This window comes from Heptranchias perlo, chromosome 12 (assembly GCF_035084215.1).
Source record: "Heptranchias perlo isolate sHepPer1 chromosome 12, sHepPer1.hap1, whole genome shotgun sequence".
Lineage (NCBI taxonomy): Eukaryota > Metazoa > Chordata > Chondrichthyes > Hexanchiformes > Hexanchidae > Heptranchias > Heptranchias perlo.
This window is the reverse complement of record NC_090336.1, coordinates 69,969,577-69,985,429: the sequence shown is the minus strand read 5'-3', so window position 1 is coordinate 69,985,429 and position 15,853 is coordinate 69,969,577. Positions and strand designations below refer to the sequence as shown.

Below are 15,853 nucleotides of genomic sequence, written 5' to 3'. Positions count from 1 at the left end.
AAGTTAACATGCACATAAAGCAACAATTAGGAAGGCAAATGGCATGTTGGCCTTTATTGCAAGAGGGTTGGAGTACAAGAGTAAGGAAGTCTTGCTACAATTGTACAGGGCTTTGGTGAGACCACACCTGGAGTACTGTGTGCAGTTTTGATCTCCTTATCTATGGAAGGATATACTTGCCTTGGAGGCAGTGCAACGAAGGTTCACTAGATTAATTCCTGGGATGAGAGGGTTGTCCCGTGAAGAGAGATTGAGTAGAATGGGCCTATACTCTCTGGAGTTTAGAAGAATGAGAGGTGATCTCATTGAAACTTATACGATTCTGAGGGGGCTTGACAGGATAGATGTTGAGAGGTTATTTCCACTGGCTGACGAGTCTAGAACCAGGGGTCATAGTCTCAGGATAAGGGGTCGGCCATTTAAGACTGAGATGTGGAGGAATTTCTTCACTCAGAGGGTTGTGAATCTTTGGAATTCTCCACCTCAGAGGGCTGCGGATGCTGAGCCGTTGAGTACATTCAAGGCTGAGATCGATAGATTCTTGGACTCCAGGGGAATCAAGGGATATGGGGATCGGGCGGGAAATTGGAGTTGAGGTTGAAGATCAGCCACGATCTTATTGAATGGCGGAGCAGGCTCGAGGGGCCGAATGGCCTACTCCTGCTCCTATTTCTTATGTCCTGTTCCTATGAGGCCGTGGTACGACTTTGCGTATCAAGCATCCATTTTGCACCTTTATTGATATTAGTTTCCTTCATTTTGTTAATGGTGTCTTCTAAATGGTAACCCAAGAGAGAAAGCATCCTTTACGAGCAGGCCCTGATTTCGGTCTGGGGTCAGGGAGCACTTCACACCGAGCGATCAATCCCTGGACTGGTCTCTGGGTGGACCAGGGCATAACATGAGGGAACAACTCTGTGGAGTCATTCAAGAGGCAGGCAGATGCGGCGATGGGAAGGATCGTAGGTTTCTGCGGAACGAGTAGGCTGGATGGGCAGAATGGCCTCCCCCCATCTCCACTCCTCTGTAATCAGCATGTGTCATAAAGTCATGCTTCGCTGTCTGCCTCCCTGAAACTTCTCTGTGGACGGTGAAATGTCTGGTACGTGCATATTGTTAACTGAACACTAGATGGCCCCTTGATGGGAGTAAGCCCATTGATGCTATTCCACTCCCAACGTCTTCTCTTGTAAGACTCTGGAAGATCTGGAAATAAAAACAGCTCGTTATTAGCACCAATTTGTGCATTTATTCGGACATAACATAACATATTGTTAATATTGGCAAACTCCTGGGGCTCTCTTGGCCAATCTTCCAAAAAGACATTGTTAGATACCCAAAAATATACATGTGCATTAATTGCCGAAAACACTTATCGGTGGACAGCAATCAAAAAAAACACATGCATCGGAACATAGGAACAGGAGTAGGCCATTCAGCCCCTCGTGCCTGCTCCGCCATTTGATAAGATCATGGCTGATCTGTGATCTAACTCCATATACCTGCCTTTGGCCCATATCCCTTAATACCTTTGGTTGCCAAAAAGCTATCTATCTCAGATTTAAATTTAGCAATTGAGCTCGTATCAATTGCCGTTTGCAGAAGAGAGTTCCAAACTTCTACCACCCTTTGTGTGTAGAAATGTTTTCTAATCTCGCTCCTGAAAGGTCTGGCTCTAATTTTTAGACTGTGCCCCCTACTCCTAGAATCCCCAACCAGCGGAAATAGTTTCTCTCTATCCACCCTATCCGTTCCCCTTAATATCTTATAAACTTCGATCAGGTCACCCCTTAACCTTCGAAACTCTAGAGAATACAACCCTAATTTGTGTAATCTCTCCTCGTAACTTAACCCTTGAAGTCCGGGTATAAGAACATAAGAAATAGGAGCAGGAGTGGGCCAATCGGCCCCTCGAGCCTGCTCCGCCATTCAATAAGATCATCGCTGATCTGATCCTAACCTTAAATCTAAAGAACACAAGAAGTAGGAACAGGACCCGGCCACTCAGCCCCAGGGCCGGCTCCGCCACCCACGGGGCCTTGACCGATCCGAACTCAGCTTCATGTCCAATTTCCTGCCCGCTCCCCGTAATCCCGAATTCCCTTTACTTCTAGGAAACTGTCTATTTCTGTTTTAAATTTATTTAATGATGTAGCTTCCACAGCTTCCTGGGGCAGCAAATTCCACAGACCTACTACCCTCTGAGTGAAGAAGTTTCTCCTCATCTCAGTTTTGAAAGAGCAGCCCCTTATTCTAAGATTATGCCCCCTAGTTCTAGTTTCACCCATCCTTGGGAACATCCTTACCGCATCCACCCGATCAAGCCCCTTCACAATCTTATACGTTTCAATAAGATCGCCTCTCATTCTTCTGAACTCCAATGAGTAGAGTCCCAATCTACTCAATCTCTCCTCATATGTCCACCCCCTCTATCATTCTAGTAAACCTACGCTGCACTCCCTCCAAGGCCAATCTGTCCTTCCGAAGGTGCGGTGCCCAGAACTGCTCACAGTACTCCAGGTGCGGTCTAACCAGGGTTTTGTATAGCTGCAGCATAACATCTGCCCCCTTGTACTCTAGTCCTCTAGATATGAAGGCCAGCATTCCATTAGCCTTATTGATTATATGAAGACATCAGAAGGCAGTGCAGGGGTCCCCTGCGGTCATCTCCCCCCAAAACAGGTATACCGTTTTGGATACTGTTGGGGGAGATGGCTCACCAGGGGAAGGTGGCAGTGGCCAGGTTCATGGCACCGTGGCTGGCTCTGCTGCACAGGAGGGCAGGAAAAAGAGTGGCAGAGCTATAGTGATAGGGGACTCGATTGTAAGGGGAATAGACAGGCGTTTCTGCGGACGCAACCGAGACTCCAGGATGGTATGTTGCCTCCCTGGTGCAAGGGTCAAGGATGTCTCGGAGCGGCTGCAGGACATTCTGGAGGGGGAGGGTGAACAGCCAGTTGTCGTGGTGCATATAGGCACCAACGATATAGGTAAAAAACAGGATGAGGCCCTACAAGCTGAATTTAGGGAGTTAGGAGTTAAACTAAAGAGTAGGACCTCAAAGGTAGTAATCTCTGGATTGCTACCAGTGCCACGGGCTAGTCAGAGTAGGAATGACAGGATAGCTAGGATGAATACGTGGCTTGAGAGATGGTGCAAGAGGGAGGGATTCAAATTCCTGGGACATTGGAACCGGTTCTGGGGGAGGTGGGACCAGTACAAATTGGACGGTCTGCATCTGGGCAGGACTGGAACCAATGTCCTAGGGGGAGTGTTTGCTAGTGCTGTTGGGGAGGGTTTAAACTAATGTGGCAGGGGGATGGGAACCGATGCAGGAAGTCAGTGGGAAATAAAGTGGTGACAGAAACAAAAGGCAGTAAGGGAGAGTGTACAAAACATGACCGGACAGATGGTCTGAGAAAGCAGGGCAAAGACCAAGGGAAGTCTAGATTAAACTGCATTTATTTCAATGCAAGAAGTCTGATGGGCAAGGCAGATGAACTCAGGGCATGGATGGGTACATGGGACTGGGATGTTATAGCTATTGCTGAAACATGGATAAGGGAGGGGCAGGACTGGGTAAGTTGTTAGAGGGTATTCTGAGGGACAGGATCTACAGGCATTTGGAGAGGCAGGGACTGATTAGGAACAGTCAGCATGGTTTTGTGAGAGGAAAATCATGTCTCACGAATTTGATTGAGTTTTATGAAGGGGTAACCAAGAAGATAGATGAGGGCTGTGCAGTAGACGTGGTCTACATGGACTTTAGCAAAGCCTTTGACAAGGTACCGCATGGTAGGTTGTTACATAAGGTTAAATCTCATGGGATCCAAGGTGAGGTAGCCAATTGGATACAAAATTGGCTTGACGACAGAAGACAGAGGGTGGTTGTAGAGGGTTGTTTTTCAAACTGGATGCCTGTGTCCAGCGGTGTGCCTCAGGGATCGGTGCTGGGTCCGCTGTTATTTGTTATTTATATTAATGATTTGGATGAGAATTTAGGAGGCATGGTTAGTAAGTTTGCAGATGACACCAAGATTGGTGGCATTGTGGACAGTGAAGAAGGTTATCTAGGATTGCAACGGGATCTTGATAAATTGGGCCAGTGGGCCGATGAATGGCAGATGGAGTTTGATTTAGATAAATGTGAGGTGATGCATTTTGGTAGATCGAATCGGGCCAGGACCTACTCTGTTAATGGTAGGGCGTTGGGGAGAGTTATAGAACAAAGAGATCTAGGAGCACAGGTTCATAGCTCCTTGAAAGTGGAGTCACAGGTGGATAGGGTGGTGAAGAAGGCATTCGGCATGCTTGGTTTCATTGGTCAGAACATTGAATGCAGGAGTTGGGATGTCTTGTTGAAGTTGTACAGGGCATTGGTGAGGCCACACTTGGAGTACTGTGTACAGTTCTGGTCACTCTATTATAGAAAGGATATTATTAAACTAGAAAGAGTGCAAAAAAGATTTACTAGGATGCTCCCGGGACTTGATGTTTTGACTTACAGGGAGAGGTTAGACAGACTGGGACTTTTTTCCCTGGAGAGTAGGAGGTTAAGGGGTGATCTTATAGAAGTCTATAAAATAATGAGGGGCATAGATAAGGTAGATAGTCAAAATCTTTTCCCAAAGGTAGGGGAGTCTATAATGAGGGGGCATAGATTTAAGGTGAGAGGGGAGAGATACAAAAGGGTCCAGAGGGGCAATTTTTTCACTCAAAGGGTGGTGAGTGTCTGGAACGAGCTGCCAGAGGCAGTAGTAGAGGCGGGTACAATTTTGTCTTTTAAAAAGCATTTGGACAGTTACATGGGTAAGATGGGTATAGAGGGATATGGGCCAAGTGCAGGCAATTGGGACTAGCTTAGTGGTATAAACTGGGCGACATGGACATGTTGGGCCAAAGGGCTTGTTTCCATGTTGTAACTTCTATGATTCTATGATTCTATATGATGGATCTCCTGGGAGCTGGGGACCCAGTTTGAAAGCCTGCACTCTGAAATCATAGAATCTTACAGCACAGAAGGAGGCCACTCGGCCCATTGTGCCTGTGCTGGCTCTTTGAAAGAGCTATCCAATTCGTCCCACTCCCCCTGCTCTTCCCCCACAGCCCTGCAAATTTTTCCTTTTTCAACTAAATATCCAATTCCCCGTTTTGTAAGCTGAATGCAAATTCTCAAACAGCCATGGTGGGATTTGAACCTGGCATTCTGTGGACTCTGAGTTTCCAGTCCAGTAACATAACCATTACACTAGAGTAGTGAAAGTTCCTCATTTTAAAAAAAACAATAAGGTCGTGACCTGAATTAAATGTACCCACATTTATAATGGAAAAATGCAATGTAAATGCTGTAATTATACTCTCTGCCCAGTGGAGGCAATACAGTGTTTTTTTTTATTGGTTCATGGGATGTGGGCGTCGCTGGCGAGGCTGGCATTTATTGCCCATCCCTAATTGCCCTTGAGAAGGTGGTGGTGAGCCGCCTTCTTGAACCGCTGCAGTCCGTGTGGTGACGGTTCTCCCACAGTGCTGTTAGGAAGGGAGTTCCAGGATTTTGACCCAGCGACAATGAAGGAACGGCCGATATATTTCCAAGTCGGGATGGTGTGTGACTTGGAGGGGAACGTGCAGGTGGTGTTGTTCCCATGCGCCTGCTGCCCTTGTCCTTCTAGGTGGTAGAGGTCGCGGGTTTGGGAGGTGCTGTCGAAGAAGCCTTGGCGAGTTGCTGCAGTGCATCCTGTGGATGGTACACACTGCAGCCATAGTGCGCCGGTGGTGAAGGGAGTGAATGTTTAGGGTGGTGGATGGGGTGCCAATCAAGCGGGCTGCTTTGTCCTGGATGGTGTCGAGCTTCTTGAGCGTTGTTGGAGCTGCACTCATCCAGGCAAGTGGAGAGTATTCCATCACACTCCTGACTTGTGCCTTGTAGATGGTGGAAAGGCTTTGGGGAGTCAGGAGGTGAGTCACTCGCCGCAGAATACCCAGCCTCTGACCTGCTCCTGTAGCCACAGTATTTATATGGCTGGTCCAGCTAAGTTTCTGGTCAATGGTGACCCCCAGGATGTTGAGGGAGGGGGATTTAAAGTTTACATAGGCAGTTTCCATTTTAAATGTGGCTATGGGGATTTATAATGGCAATATATAAAACATGAGGACAGAATTACTTTAGTGTGTCCTTGGTCCAATTACCTCCCACCCTGTCACCCCACTTTACCTGTAGCGTACACGCGGCCTTGACTCTCCCCTCTCCCCAACGTTACGTGCGACTGAGTAGTCCATTTAGAAAAGAAAAGCCTGTGCTCTAACCTTTAGCACTGTTGAACGGTGTACTGCTGGGAACAGTGCCAGCAGATCGAGGTGCTAATATTTGTTGTTTGCTGGTAGCTTGCATTCCTATTTCAAGTCGCGGCTTGCTTGGCTGCGAGTCAGGCCCAAAGTGAATCTTATCAGCGAACTGGGTGCAACCTTGCCACTACCCTGTCCTGCATTCCTATACAGGATTACGGAAAGACTCGACCATCGGCCAGGCTTTTTACAAGTGAGCTGAACGTAAGTTAATAGCTCCAATTGAGAGTAATTCCACTTCCTCATCTACTTTTGAGTCAGACTGCAGACGTACAAAATGATTACTCATAAGAGGGATTGGTAGCTGCCTTTAAAGTTGCAGACTGGAAAACATGATGACATTTCTGTTCTGTGTTTCTTTTTATTGTTGTTTGAGGGCAGTTTATTAAGTTGGGTCCGTTTTTTTAATAAAATTATCGTATTGAATGCCGACTTTTAATCGTGATGACAGGTGAGCGTACTAACAGATCAAGTGGAGGCCCAAGGGGAGAAGATCAGAGACCTGGAGTCTTGCCTGGAGGAGCATCAGCTGAAGCTCAACACAACTGAACAGATGCTGCAGGAGGCAAGTTGCTCTTGCAAGGGGACGAGACGCTATACAGTCAGTGGGACTGTACTCGAACTCTGGCAATACAGTTTACTCTTTAATTGAAAGTTAATTAAGTTGAACTCTCTGTCAATCTGAATGTTTGTTTTCCAGTGCAAAATACCTCCCTGTGCTGTTTTAACTCCAAGCTTAATTTGAATCACTGGGTCATTTGAATTATTTTTTTCCCAAAACATTGGCAGGTTGCAGAGACCAGGCTTGTATTTTCTCGAATGTAGATGATTAAGGGGTGATCTAATTTGAGGTGTTTAAGATGATTAATAGGGTAGATAGAGAGAGAACATTTCCTCTGGTGGGAGCATCCAGAACAAAGGGAGGGCATATCCTTAAGATTAGAGCCAGGCCGTTCAGGGGTGACATCAGGAGGCACTTCTTCACACAAAGGGGAGTGGAAATCTGGAACTCTCTCCCCCAAAAAGCCGCTAAGGCTGGGGGTCAATTGAAAATTTCAAGACTGAGATTGATAGATTTTTTTAGGTGAGGGTATTAAGGAACATTTTTTTTTATTCGTTCATGGGATGTGGGCGTCGCTGGCAAGGCCGGCATTTATTGCCCATCCCCAATTGCCCCTTGAGAAGGTGGTGGTGAGCCGCCTTCTTGAACCGCTGCAGTCCGTGTGGTGATGGTTCTCCCACAGTGCTGTTAGGAAGGGAGTTCCAGGATTTAAAACCAGCGACGATGAAGGAACGGCCGATATATTTCCAAGTCGGGATGGTGTGTGACTTGGAGGGGAACGTGCAGGTGGTGTTGTTCCCATGCGCCTGCTGCTCTTGTCCTTCTAGGTGGTAGAGGTCGCGGGTTTGGGAGGCGCTGTCGAAGAAGCCTTGGCGAGTTGCTGCAGTGCATCCTGTGGATGGTACACACTGCAGCCACGGTGTGCCGGTGGTGAAGGGAGTGAATGTTCAGGGTGGTGGATGGGGTGCCAATCAAGCGGGCTGCTGTATCTTGGATGGTGTCGAGCTTCTTGAGTGTTGTTGGAGCTGCACTCATCCAGGCAAGTGGAGAGTATTCCATCACACTCCTGACTTGTGCCTTGTAGATGGTGGAAAGGCTTTGGGGAGTCAGGAGGTGAGTCACTCGCCGCAGAATACCCAGCCTCTGACCTGCTCTTGTAGCCACAGTATTTATATGGCTGGTCCAGTTAAGTTTCTGGTCAATGGTGACCCCCAGGATGTTGATGGTGGGGGATTCGGCGATGGTAATGCCGTTGAATGTCAAGGGGAGGTGGTTAGACTCTCTCTTATTGGAAATGGTCATTGCCTGGCACTTGTCTGGCGCGAATGTTACTTGCCACTTATCAGCCCAAGCCTGGATGTTGTCCAGGTCTTGCTGCATGCGGGCTCGGACTGCTTCATTATTTGAGGGGTTGCGAATGGAACTGAACACTGTGCAGTCATCAGCGAACATCGCCATTTCTGACCTTATAATGGAGGGAAAGTCATTGATGAAGCAGCTGAAGATGGTTGGGCCTGGGACACTGCCCTGAGGAACTCCTGCAGCAATGCCCTGGGGCTGAGATGATTGGCCTCCAACAACCACTACCATCTTCCTTTGTGCTCGGTATGACTCCAGCCACCGGAGAGTTTTCCCCCGATTCCCATTGACTTCAATTTTATTGGGGCTCCTTGGTGCCGAACTCGGTCAAATGCTGCCTTGATGTCAAGGGAACCAAGGAGGGTAAATGGAGTTTAGATCAGCCATGATCTAATTGAATGGCGGAACAGGCTCGAGGGGCTGAATAGCCTCCTCCTGTTCCTTTGTTCCTAAGCGAAAAGATATTGAATTAAGAGGAGGAAACGAAGTTTAGCAATAACGCTGTAGGGGTTGAGGTAACTCGGACGATCTGTCATTTTTTCCTTGCTGCCAATGCGTTCAGAAAATGCTGATTTTAAATGGAACTGACCTCGTGTGCAAAAATCCAGCTCCCTGCGCTGTGAGCCAATAAATCTTTACTTCTCAGAGACATGGTCTCTTTTAAAAATAAATTAAACGGAAGTTTCTTTACCCACAGAGGAACTTTGATAATCTGGTTCACTGGCTCAGTGAACAACCCAAATCTTTTTCTTAAAAAAAAAACCGAACAATTAATGAGATTTTGATTCAACAGAAACATCCAGCTTCTCAAATTTTGGGGAGATGTAACACTGCACTGAGTCGTCAGCTGAGATTACGTGTTCAAGTCTGTAGAGTGGGACTTAAGCCCACAACCCGCTGACTTAGAGCCAAGCCGACTAATTCCCTCTCCAATACCTTAGTGAACAATTTAAAAAAAAAAATTGATCGGACTCACCGTGGAAGTTATTTCCTGATCGTTTCCCCTCCCCCACCGTGAAGCCCCGCCTCTTGGGGCCCTTGCTGACTCAACATGGAATTGCTGAGCTCGTATCTTCTGTGTGAGTTCACCCAGGAGTGCAGCCTCAGGGCGCGGATCGCTGTCAAGGGAACCGAGGGGGGTGAATGGAGGTAAGATCAGCCATGATCTAATCGAGGGGCTGAATAGCCTCCTCCTGTCCCTTTGTCCCTAAGCGGGTGCGGGCGAGGCGCTGTCAGCTGACCGGTCCGCGTACGACGATAACAACCGGCTCGGGGGGGGTGGGGGGGCGCGGGGGTGGTGGGGTGGAGTGGGGGATTGCTGGACTCCCCGGATTGGGAAATTGGAAAGTGCGCTAGGCTTCTCCGCCCGCACGCGGTAGCTGTAGAACGAACACCTGCAGAAAGTGTGAAGGCGGCTGCGATGCCACCTGCAGTCGAATGGCCTGGCGAAAGCGTGAGGACACTCGCCATCGAGGAACACCCGTGAATAACGGCGCGTGGGCAAAGTACCGGAGGGCAGCCAGCACCCATGGAATTGTTCTCTCGAACGTTGTCCAAGCCCTCAGCAGAGGAGAGGGCTGCGGGAGGCGGGGGGAACATTGGAGTGAAGAGGTGCCCTCTGGCCTCCCTTGCTGAATGGCGTTCCATAAGAGTCGCCAAGTACACGCAGATAGTTTCCATTTGGGCATGTTCAAGAACAACAACTTGCATTTATATAGCACCTTTAACACAGTAAAACATCCCAAGGCAACTCACAGGAGTGTTATCAAACGAAACGTGCCCCCGAGCCACATGAGTTTTTAAAATTCATTCATGGGATGTGGGCGTCGCTGGCGAGGCCGGCATTTATTGCCCATCCCTAATTGCCCTTGAGAAGGTGGTGGTGAGCCGCCTTCTTGAACCGCTGCAGTCCGTGTGGTGACGGTTCTCCCACAGTGCTGTTAGGAAGGGAGTTCCAGGATTTCGACCCACCGACGATGAAGGAACGGCCGATATATTTCCAAGTCGGGATGGTGTGTGACTTGGAGGGGAACGTGCAGGTGGTGTTGTTCCCATGCGCCTGCTGCTCTTGTCCTTCTAGGTGGTAGAGGTCGCGGGTTTGGGAGGTGCTGTCGAAGAAGCCTTGTCGAGTTGCTGCAGAGCATCCTGTGGACGGTACACACTGCAGCCACTGTGCGCCGGTGGTGAAGGGAGTGAATGTTTAGGGTGGTGGATGGGGTGCCAATCAAGCGGGCTGCTTTATCTTGGATGGTGTCGAGCTTCTTGAGTGTTGTTGGAGCTGCACTCATCCAGGCAAGTGGAGAGTATTCCATCACACTCCTGACTTGTGCCTTGTAGATGGTGGAAAGGCTTTGGGGAGTCAGGAGGTGAGTCACTCGCCGCAGAATACCCAGCCTCTGACCTGCTCCTGTAGCCACAGTATTTATGTGGCTGGTCCAGCTAAGTTTCTGGTCAATGGTGACCCCCAGGATGTTGATGGTGGGGGATTCGGTGATGGTAATGCCGTTGAATGTCAAGGGGAGATGGTTAGACTCTCTCTTGTTGGAGATGGTCATTGCCTGGCACGAATATTACTTGCCACTTATCAGCTCAAGCCTGGATGTTGTCCAGGTCTTGGTGCATGTGGGCACGGACTGCTTCATTCATCTGAGGGACAGATATTAGGACAAGTGACCAAAAGCTTGGTCAAAGAGGTAGGTTTTAAGGAGCTTCTTAGATGGAAGAGAGAGAGAGGTGGAAAGGCAGGGAGGTTTAGGGAAGGAATTACAGAGATAAGGGTCTAGACGGCCGAAGACACAGCCGTCAATGGTGAAGGGAAATGGAGGATGCACAAGAGGCCAGAGCTGGAGGAGTGCAGAGACCTCGAAGGGTTGTAGGGCTGGAGGAGGTTCAGAGATGGGGATTAGGCGCCTTGCTGCTCGGCTCCCGAGTCAGACTCCCAAATTAAACAGCATTTGAGGAGGATTCATATCCTCAAAGTGGATGAAAGGACACTGCTGTCCAGAACGTGCCCTTGACAGTTTAAATATAACGCGGCCATCGAGATCAAAGCTGTTGGATCTCGACAGTAAGAAGCCTGCTTTTAACTCCTCCTGGCATTTGCTGGGATTAAAAGTCCCTTTCCACTGATCTGCCTTTCGCCGAGCAGAAAACAGGACATATCTCAGTCCAATGCTTGTAGTCGGCCTGTGACATCTTTCCAGTCACAAGCCCGCTGTGAGCAGACAGTAAATGAGAGGCCACTCGTAGTTCTCGTTCCCATGGGGGCAGCTTAGCGTTAATAAACATTTCCAGCTTGGCGTTTTTTCGATTTGCTTTAGCGTTGTGCTGCTCTGGTGCACGGTCCCTTCTCAATGTGAAAGAAAGCGCCTTTCACAATCTCAGGACGTCCCAAAGCGCTGCACAGTCAATGAAGTGTGTAACGTAGGGAAACATGGCAGCCAATTTGTGCACAGCAAGATCCCACCAACAGCCTTGAGATAATGATCAGATAATCCGTTTTTTTTTATCGTGATTTTGGTTGAGGGATAAATATCGTCCAGGACACCAGCGAGTGCACCCCTGCTCTTCAAATAGCAGCTGCGGCATCTTTTACGTTCCCCCAAGAGGGCCGACAGGGCCTCGGTTTAACACCTCATCCGAAATCTGAGCTCGTACCTTGTGTGTATTCACCCAGGAGTGCAGCCTCCAGGTGCGAATAGCTTCCGATCAGCACCCAGGACTGGGAGTGGGTGTGGGAACCCCCACCGCTGACCGGTCCGGATACGACAATAACGACCAGCTCGGGGGGGTGGGGGGTGCTGAAGTCCGCTGAAGGGGAAAAAGCAGGGGGGGGAGCAGGACTCTCTCAGCACTGCACTGGGTGTTGTCAGCCAAGATTAATGGGCTCAAGTCTCTGGAGTGACTCAGAAGCATGTGTGATACCACTGAGCTACTGCTGACACGTCAAATGTAAAATATGTCAAAACAAGACATGAAAGAGTTAAAACTAATTCAGTTAGAAAGTTCAGATTGTAAGAGTCTCTCGTGAAGTCACCAGCACTGAATAATTTCACATGACTTGCTGCAGGAAATACTGTAATACGGAGGGCATTGTTTTCGCAATTCAAGATATTATTTTGTCGGAAATGCGACAGCCAACTTGTGCACAGCAAGCAGCAAGAAGACAATGACGAGATAAGCTTTTTTTTTTAGCAACGTTGGTTGAGGGATTAAATCGGAGAGCAAGTTATTATCTTAATGGCGAGAAACTGGAAAGTACTGCAGTACAAAGGGATCTGGGGGTCCTAGTGCAAGAAAATCAAAAAGTTAGTATGCAGGTGCAGCAGGTGATCAAGAAGGCCAATGCAATGTTGGCTTTTATTGCGAGGGGGATAGAATATAAAAACAGGGAGGTATTGCTGCAGTTATATAAGGTATTGGTGAGACCGCACCTGGAATACTGCATACAGTTTTGGTGTCCATACTTAAGAAAAGACATACTTGCTCTCGAGGCAGTACAAAGAAGGTTCACTCGGTTAATCCCGGGGATGAGGGGGTGGACATATGAGGAGAGGTTGAGTGGATTGGGACTCTACTCATTGGAGTTCAGAAGACTGAGAGGCGATCTTATTGAAACATATAAGATTGTGAAGGGGCTTGATCGGGTGGATGCGGTAAGGATGTTCCCAAGGATGGGTGAAACTAGAACTAGGGGGCATAATCTTAGAATAAGGGGCTGCTCTTTCAAAACTGAGATGAGGAGAAACTTCTTCACTCAGAGGGTAGTCGGTCTGTGGAATTTTCTGCCCCAGGAAGCTGTGGAAGTTACATCATTAAATAAATTTAAAACAGAAATAGACAGTTTCCTAGAAGTAAAGGGAATTAGGGGTTACGGGGAGCGGGCAGGAAATTGGACATGAATTTAGATTTGAGGTTAGGATCAGATCAGCCATGATCTTATTGAATGGCGGAGCAGGCTCGAGGGGCCGATTGGCCTACTCCTGCTCCTATTTCTTCTGTTCTTATGTTCTTAATATTGGCCAGGACCAGAGCAGCGGTGGGGAGAAAGTGTTTTTTAACGCAGCGAGTTGTGATGATCTGGAATGCGCTGCCTGAAAGGGCGGTGGAAGCAGATTCAATCGTAACTTTCAAAAGCGAATTGGTTCTGTGGTTGAGAAGGAATTATTTGCAGGGCTAAGGGGAAAAAGCAGGGGGGGGGGAGCAGGACTATTTGGACAGCTGTTTCCAAGAGCAGGCACGAAGGGCAAATGGCCTTCTCCTGTGCTGCAAGATTCTATAATTCTCCTGTGCGTCAACAGATGCGTTAAGCACTGTTTGGAAGGAGGTGCCTCTATGCTGTACATGAGGGAACTTGCTGGCTGATTAGTGTGGGATATATATTAACTGAAGCACACAAGTACATTTTTCCTGTAACATGCTATTTCTTCCCCCTTGTTGCATTGTAAAGCACTCAGAGACCTGTCCCTGGTGTGACGTACATTTTATAAACTCTTTGTTATTTTTTTAGTGTTTAAGAGGTCAGTGAAAAGATTGAGATCAAGCAAGAGGAGCTCATCTGACGAGTTAATACTTACTTGTTTGGGTTTTTATTATTGTACCTGTACTTTTCTGTATAAGGGTTTTCAGTGGTGTTTGTACATGTGTGACACACCTAATGTCATTAATATCGCTGTGGATATTAAAACAATCCACACAAAGTGTATTTACGAACAGGAGGAGGCCATTCTGTCCCCGAGACTGCTCCATCAATCAATTAGATCATGGCTGATCTGTATCTCACATCTGACTTTGCTCCATATCCCATACAGCTACATGAGCAGGTCAGAGGCTGGGTATTCTGCGGCGAGTGACTCACCTCCTGACTCCCCAAAGCCTTTCCACCATCTACAAGGCACAAGTCAGGAGTGTGATGGAATACTCTCCACTTGCCTGGACGAGTGCAGCTCCAACAACACTCAAGAAGCTCGACGCCATCCAGGACAAAGCAGCCCGCTTGATTGGCACCCCATCCACCACCCTAAACATTCACTCCCTTCACCACCGGCGCACAGTGGCTGCAGTGTGTACCATCCACAGGATGCACTGCAGCAACTCGACAAGGCTTCTTTGACTGCACCTCCCAAACCCGCGACCTCTCCCAGCTAGAAGGACAAGGGCAGCAGGCACATGGGAACAACACCACCTGCACGTTCCCCTCCAAGTCACACACCATCCCGACTTGGAAATATATCGCCGTTCCTTCATCGTCGCTGGGTCAAAATCCTGGAACTCCCTTCCTAACAGCACTGTGGGAGAACCTTCACCACACGGACTGCAGCGGTTCAAGAAGGCGGCTCACCACCACCTTCTCAAGGGCAATTAGGGATGGGCAATAAATGCCAGCAGCACCAGCGACGCCCACATCCCAAGAACGAATAATAAAAAAAAATACCCTTACCTAACAAAAAAATCTATCAATCTAGGTCTTGAAAGCTCCTGTTGTCCCTCAGCATCCACTGCCTTTTTGGGGAGAGAGTTTCAGACTTCCACTACTCTTGGTGTGAAAGAAGTGCTTCCTGATTTCGCTCCTGAATGGCCTAGCCCTATTATTAAGATTATGCCTCCTCATTCTTGATTTCCCCCTTTAATGCACCATCCTCTCCAGCAGCCAGTCTGGTGGCTCCAAGGGGCCTTTTTAAAAGCAATGATTTGCTGGCTGTTCTAGAATCTGAACCTAGCCCCAGGCAGGGGGCAGGTGATGGCCCTTTTAAGATTCTGAGCATAGCGATAATAATGCAGAGTGTCGAGTGACGCCACTGTGTCAGCCAATGAGTTGGAGGCGGGGCAGGACTCACAGCAAGCAGTCTACTTTACAGAGTCTATTTCAAAAAAAAGAGTCTCTACGGACTACAGCAAACAGAACTCACGACCGACAACTACAGCATCTTCCCCCGATAAAAGCAGGGTGATTTCTCCAGGAATATGTGCCAGTGTTGACTTGCAGTTTCTAAGTGGTTTGTTCTTCGGCTTTAAAGGAAATTAAAGGATGTGATGGCCACAAAAATGCAAGTTCGGCCTTGTTACTAGTGCCTTAAAGAATTAAATGACAGCTCATCCAAATTTCTGCTGCTGGTATAAGTCCCATTCACCCATCACCCCTGCCCTCACTGACCGGCATTGGCTCCCGGTCTCCCAGCGCCTCAGATTTAAAAGTCTCATCCTTGTGTTTAAATCCCTTCATTCCTTTCCCCTCCCTATCTCTGCTTTCCTTTATTAGCCGAGACATGGAATATAAGAGCAGGGAGGTTATGCTGGAGCTGTATAAAACACTGGTTGGGCCACAGCTCGAGTACTGTGTTCAGTTCTGGTCACCACATTACAGGAAAGATGTGATTGCACTCGAGAGGGTACAGAGGAGATTTACGAGGATGTGGCCATGACTGGAGAATTTTAGCAATGAGGAAAGATTGGACAGGCTGGGGTTGTTTTCTTTGGAACAAAGGAGGCTGAGAGGAGATTTAATTGAGGTGTATAAAATTATGACTGGACTAGATAGAGTGGATAGGAAGGACCTATTTCAGTTAGCAGAGGGGTCAGTGACCAGGGGGC

At 48.2% G+C, this 15,853-nt stretch overlaps 1 protein-coding gene and 1 long non-coding RNA gene across 11 annotated transcripts in view; one reads left to right on the top strand and one right to left on the bottom strand.

Moving 5' to 3' along the window:
* Positions 1-15,853, top strand: part of ppfibp2b (PPFIA binding protein 2b) — a 270,248-nt gene that overhangs the window by 129,253 nt on the left and 125,142 nt on the right. For all 10 annotated transcript variants that reach the window (XM_067994225.1, XM_067994223.1, XM_067994222.1 and 7 more), the window contains one exon: positions 6,794-6,907. In XM_067994225.1, coding sequence (XP_067850326.1) covers positions 6,794-6,907 — 114 coding nt within the window. The remainder of the gene's footprint in view (positions 1-6,793; positions 6,908-15,853) is intronic.
* LOC137328081 (uncharacterized) lies at positions 27-6,299 on the bottom strand. The gene is made up of 2 exons (XR_010964614.1): positions 6,212-6,299; positions 27-1,206 (listed from the first exon to the last, which is right to left on the bottom strand). It is a non-coding gene; the product is annotated as an uncharacterized lncRNA (long non-coding RNA).